The 6360-nt window shown below is 42.1% G+C and overlaps 1 protein-coding gene across 1 annotated transcript; it reads left to right on the forward strand.

Moving 5' to 3' along the window:
* Positions 1 to 4: 4 nt before the first annotated feature.
* Positions 5 to 5551, forward strand: LOC102368927 (cytochrome P450 2K6-like; the record flags this gene model as incomplete). The annotated part of the gene is made up of 6 exons (XM_025195905.1): positions 5 to 79; positions 1043 to 1216; positions 3100 to 3241; positions 4412 to 4596; positions 5201 to 5342; positions 5446 to 5551. Coding segments are annotated over 6 exons (824 nt in total), but the record flags the coding sequence as incomplete, so codon positions are not given.
* Positions 5552 to 6360: the final 809 nt, after the last annotated feature.

Genomic DNA, 6360 nt, shown 5'->3' on the forward strand with positions numbered 1-6360 from the left:
CTATGAAGATCCCCAGTTCATTAGACTCCTATATTTGATTACTGAAAATATAAGGGTTAGTGGATATCCCTCAGTTGCAGTAAGTCTGAGTTACTTTATCTTACTGTTCAAATAGAGGCATGTTGTTGTTTGACTTGTGCAGAATATTACATCTTTCCTACTAATCAGAAGCAGCCTGCTGAAATGGAGGAGAACATGTAGGTCCACCTGGGTATTTCCTCTCACATATATACAGCTGAGAACTTCTCACATTACAAAACTGAGTGAAGGATAATAATACGTACATTTTCTACTTATAAGCCCGAAAATATACACAGGAGAAAACTTATTGTTTAAAAAAGGGCAGTGCCCTAGTCCTGTGATGCAGCTGGGTAAGTTAGCTTGTGTACAGCTCCCTCCTCCCACAGCTGCTGTAGGTCCTGAGCTGGATCATTGAGAACTAGCTCCATCATCACTCCATGGCGGCCATGTAGTCCTACCCAGAGTGAAGCATCCTGTCTCCTTAGGCAGCTACACTCTACTGATACATTAACCTCTTGACTAACACCCTACCATTTCTTGCAGGGCTTTTAACTATGCATAATCCTTTCATGCTGCTGAAACATATCCCAGATGAACAAGGCATATGAATGGAGGCAGAGTTCTTGAAGCTACAGTTTGGTGCACTGTTCCTCTAAATCATACCTGGATGCTCTTTCTTGGGGAGCTCCCGCATCTCTTCCCTCTCTTTTTTTTCATGTCACTTACTGGATTCAAGCATGTAGCGTCTACAGGTTAGACAGTAGCTTTGCAATTATTGCTTCCCCCCTGTATGCTCCTAGATAAGGCAGGATCAGCTTATGAGTGAGGTTTTATGAGCTGTTCGTACCCCCACGTGCAAGAAAAGAACTCCCTATTGCCTCAGTTAGCTAGTTTGCAAATTAAGCATGCAAGCATTCACTCAGTTTTGTCAAGTACTTTCAGACCTTTGCTTTATTAGTATACATACATGAAGTATTCTCAATGCTTATTTTTCCTTTTTGTATCTTCTCTTATTTTTTAGGTCTATAATATGTTCCCAGCCCTTGGATTTCTCCTGAAGGGTCATAAAATGCTTCTTCGAAATAGAGACGAAATGCGTGCTTTTGTACAAATTACTTTCATAGAACACCTCAAAAACCTAGACAAAAACGACCAAAGAAGTTTGATTGATGCTTTCCTCATAAAACAGCAGGAGGTAACTGGGCGTCTGAAATTTTTTCAGACTTGCATGTTTCCTTCCTGTATATTGCAGCTAAAAGCATAACTGCATGGTAGTGTAACTCGAGTGAAGTACCTGCCTGACAAACTAGCTGAGGTACCTAAAAAGCTTGCTGCTGTTAGCCCCTTTGGAACCAAGGAGTTCCCTAAAAATGCTGCCACTTTTGCAGAAGATGAGGATAGTCAGGTACTGTTGATGCAACCCTGTTTATTTACAAGTCCTGCACAGAATCCTGTTCCCCTGAGTACAGCAGGAGTTATATAGGAAGAGACGGTCTCTTTGTCACCATCCCCCTTTTCTTAAGTGTATGTCCTAACCTCTAAGGGCTATGTACATGCCACAATTTTTGACATTTCATGTGCTTCAACTGCGAGTCTGTTTGCATGAGCAGAATTCCCCAATGCTTTAAAATATGCATTAAACTAAAACTCCTCAGACATAATTTAATTTGGCTCAGCAGGGGGGGCCGCCTCCCTGGTTGTGCCTTACTGGTGCCCCCTCAGACTACCAGTCACCCATGGCTCACCAGGAATTAAAGTGTCATGTCCATGGATTCATTGCATGCAAACACCAAGACACTCAAAGATGTGTAATGAACCACTTTGTCCACCAGATGGTGCTGTGACTTTTTTGCAGTTCACCCATTCAAATTGCTTTTGCTTTTGAATTGCTTGCACCGTTTTTCTCTTGTGTGGTTGGCTGGCTCCCTGGTTCCGCAGCTGCATGGCAGGGCATGAGCACAGGGTGAGTGGGGGGCCCCAGGCCAGAGGGGCAGCACTGGACCATCCCACACTCCTGCAGCACTGGCCAGGGACCTTGCTTAATTAGTTCAAAAACCTAGTGTATGTAAACACAGATGCGACGCTCCAAAGTAAACAAGTTTAAATGTTATAAACCTAGTCAATTTAATGAGGATTAAAATCTCTGGTGTGTATAGGAGCCCCATGGCACAGCATATTCTGGGATAGGCCCCCCCATGTTTTCCTTTCGAAAATGATCCACATTGTAAACAATATTTAAATATTCATTGGGTCTTAGAGACATAGAAAGACACTGTTCTTTAGTGACTGAGATATTCATCTAGGTTGAGAGAGATTGTGATTCAATTCCTTACCCCAGTGAATATTTAAGCATTTTATACAACTTTGACAGAAAAAATTAGGAACAGTCCACACCAGAGTACACAATATCTTGGTAGTTAAATTGCTCTTTGTTAAGGTGGGAGAGGTAGATTTCTGAGATGTGCTGAGAGGAGGGACTTGAGCCTGTCCCTCACCCTCCAGGCCAATAGTTTGGCCAACAGATTAGGATGGATGGTTCCATGGTGACAGCACCTTCTCTCAAACATCTTTTGCCAGAAACATCTTGCTTAGACACCAACCTTCAGGATATTCACCACATGAACCCCAAGTCATGGAGGGTGCTCCTAAAGCTCTGTGAGGGAAACAGCTTAGGTCACATCCCTCTCCCTTGCATGTCCTCCCCTCTAGCTTTCAGTGTACTTCCTTTGTGGGTCCCAGTCTTCAGACCCTGACCCCTTCTAGGTAAGAAGTAAACTAAATCAGGGTGGACAAGTCCATTAAATGTCAGGCACCAAAACGTCTGTGGCCAACACATTGTATCTCACTGTGACCAAATCTTTTCTGGATCTCACTCTAGCTTCTCATAGCTACAGATCTCAGGCCTCTTATGGTTATAGAGGAAAAACATTCTTATCTACAAACTCAGTTCTGACAAGAGGCTGAGCATGTCAACCCTGATGCAACAATAGACTTAAACACCATTTCTTCTTTTGCTAAGTTGCAAATTTCCAACAGAGACTTTTTCATTTTTATCTATATTTCCTTCCCACTCCTTAGGAGAAAAATGACAGTGATGGTTATTTCCACAATGAGAATTTAAAAACCCTTGTAACCAATCTGTTTACTGCTGGCATGGAGACTACTTCCACTACACTACGCTGGGGCTTTCTGCTAATGATGAAGCACCCCAAAATTCAGGGTAAGTGCTCTTGTAACAATTGCCATTATGGCCAACACACCACACCTGGAACTGTGGAACTCCAAAGTTAATTTATGAGCTGCTACAGGTAAAATAGGCTCTGAAGTAGAGTGGAATACCCAGTTACCTGTGGCGGCACATTTCTCACAAGAAAACCACTCTCCCTGTAACCTCACAGTTCTAACACTCAAAGGGAATTTACAAAATATCTTTCACAGGTGAGCATATGAGCTTCACTTCATCAACCTACTGATACAAAAAATTGTAGACTAAATATAGACATTGGATTTATGACACACTATAACCTGCCTGACACCTCAGAGTGAGTGCTCCTGTAACAATTGCCTTTACAGCCAACACACCACACCTGGAACTGTGGAACTCCAAAGTTAATTTATGAGCTGCTACAGGTAAAATAGGCTCTGGTATAGAGAGTGGAACAGCTTCATTTCCACTGCGGGTCACAGAGGAGGTGAAACATCCACTTATGAGCAGGTTTGGGGTTTTATTTTCTTGCAGCCAAATTTTGATTTCAATTACACCTATCTAAATCTGGAGTTGTTTTGTTCCAGTCAGAGAAAATGCTTTCCTCTTGCATCAGGGGTGTTGGTTGTAGCCACGTTGCTCTAAGGACATAGGCACACAAGGTTCTTTGGGTGCATCTTTAATTAAAACATCCCAGGAGAGTACACAAACAGCAGCAGACTCTCCCTATGCCTGAAGAAGGGTGTTTGCATCCAAAAGTTTGGAAAGAAGAATGCTTCCAACTATTTGACTTGGTCTAATGAAAGATATCAGATTTACCCAAAGAACCTTGTCTGCCTATGTCCTTAGGCCAATATGGCTACAACCTACACCCTTGGATAAAACTGCATGTTCTAGAGTATTATGATGTGATCAAAGTCGTTCTGTCCAGCACCAGTTAAACTATGTTATGATTCAGCAATTTAATGAAGGGAGCCGGTTATCCATGTACTTTCAGAAGTTCTCCATTTTTCTTTGAGGATGCTGAACACATGAAAAAGTCTAGTTCTGTTAGCATCCCATTAAGCCCAGAGAGAGAGATTTTTAGGGACTTGCATCCATTTAACCTATGAGCCTATACATTTCATGCTAAACACATAGAGCACTTCTTAGGGATTTGGACGTGCTGGTTTCCTTCTTTTGCAGAAAAAGTCCAAGATGAAATAGCAAGAGTTCTAGGATCAAATCCACCGCGAACTGAACATCGAACTAAGATGCCCTACATGGATGCCGTTGTCCATGAAATCCAGAGGTTTGCCAACATCCTGCCATTGAATCTACCTCATGAAACTACTGTAGACGTCACTCTCAAAGGCTACTTCATCCCAAAAGTAAGATGTTTGTAGCATTGCTCCCCTTCCCTCTTCTTCTGTGACATCCACGCTTTAGGACTCCTGGCTTGGTTGCTGCTGTTAATTCAGACAATCAGGAATCAGCTGACAGTATTCATCAAGTATTCCTGCTATACCATTAATTGCCTATTACCATAGCAATGATCCAGTGTGATGCAGATGGTGTGGTACATCACCACACAAAACACAATGCATATTTTACTGCGTTACAAAAAGCTAGAAGCTTTACTAATAAGCTAGAGGCCTAGGGATATATTGTTCAGGTTAAGATTAGAGCACAAAAAAAAAAAAGTTTCTTGAACTGTGCATTAATTTGTTCTATCATATATTATGCATAAAAAACAAAAAAAGCAAAAATTATCAAAATACTAGTTTCAGTAGTCTTGCTATTCTTAAAATTAAATGTGCATTTCTCTTTCCGATTCATAAAACAAAACCTAGCCTTCTTGAGCATCTTGACAGTGCATCCAATGCTTCACTGAAAGTTATTTCCATCCCCGAGTTAATGTTTTTAGCTAGAGCATCTGCCCCAAATCAAGTGACCAGATTCCTTCACAGGAACCTCCATGGATCTGTTTTTCAGGATACCTACATCATCCCCTTGCTGACCTCCGTGCTGCGAGACCAGTCTCAGTGGGAGAAGCCAGATGTTTTCTATCCTGAGCATTTTCTTGACTCTGAAGGAAAATTTGTAAAGAAAGAGGCCTTCATGCCATTCTCAGCAGGTACCTTCTGTTTTCTACTTATTGCTGTGATGAGAAGAGAGCTAAAATTCAGTAGATTATAGCATAAACCTTATGTCCTCTCACTGTATCTTACATGGACCAGGTTTCCCAGTTTGGCTTAACTATCCTCCCTCTCCCCACCCTCCACCCACTGATGTAAGGGCTGTGATGGCAGAGTGGTTAAGCTGTCTTGCTACAACTCCAGATGTGTGAGAAGGTAGTTTATGCTGGATTTTTCCATAGTCTGCCCCTCTAACCAAATCAGCTGGAAGTGGGAACTTGGTTATTTGGGTTGGGGAGTCAGGTGGAGCAATGTGATGCTAGCCACATTCTCCCTCGTGCTGGGCTATGAGAACCAGGATCTTTAGCCCTGCTCCTAAAGAAATTTGATAGCCTCTGTTAACCTGGTGGATCAGACCGTATCACTGCAACAGCTTCAATAATTCTATTAAATTTGAATGTGCTTTGTGTGCTTCAGACGCTTCGGACAGCTTGACTTAACGTTAGAAGAGGAAGGGAGAGTATGGGGGGGGGACTGGGGGGGAAGACCAACATGTGTAGGTGTCCAGTGAGAAGGATTTTTTCCCTGGCTGCCTTTCCAATGACAGTGTCTGTGGGGTGGGACTAGAAACAGCATAAAAGCCTCTGTTTGGATGCATTCTGTACCTTTTCCAGCTTGTGCCCAACTTTGTTAGAGAGGAACGCTCAGACTGAGACATTGCAGCTTGGTAGCTCAATACTAGTTGAACTTGCCTGCTCCTTTTTCTTGTTACAAAGGAGTGGGTAGGATTTATCTTAGCTTAGCTTAGCTATTCTATTCAGTTACTATTAGTATCACTATTCAATTCATTTCTTTGAATTTATATTTGCTCTTTTTTTTTTGGAAACTTTGAAAAAAAGAAAGCTGTGTTACATCACTGTGCAGGAAGGCACAGATTGCTTGCACACACACAGTCACACAGATACACAGACACAGAAGGAGACAACATAGAGAAAAATCAGATATTCATAGGAGAAG

Source organism: Alligator sinensis, unplaced genomic scaffold, assembly GCF_000455745.1.
Source record: "Alligator sinensis unplaced genomic scaffold, ASM45574v1 scaffold2131_1, whole genome shotgun sequence".
NCBI classification, from domain to species: Eukaryota; Metazoa; Chordata; order Crocodylia; family Alligatoridae; genus Alligator; species Alligator sinensis.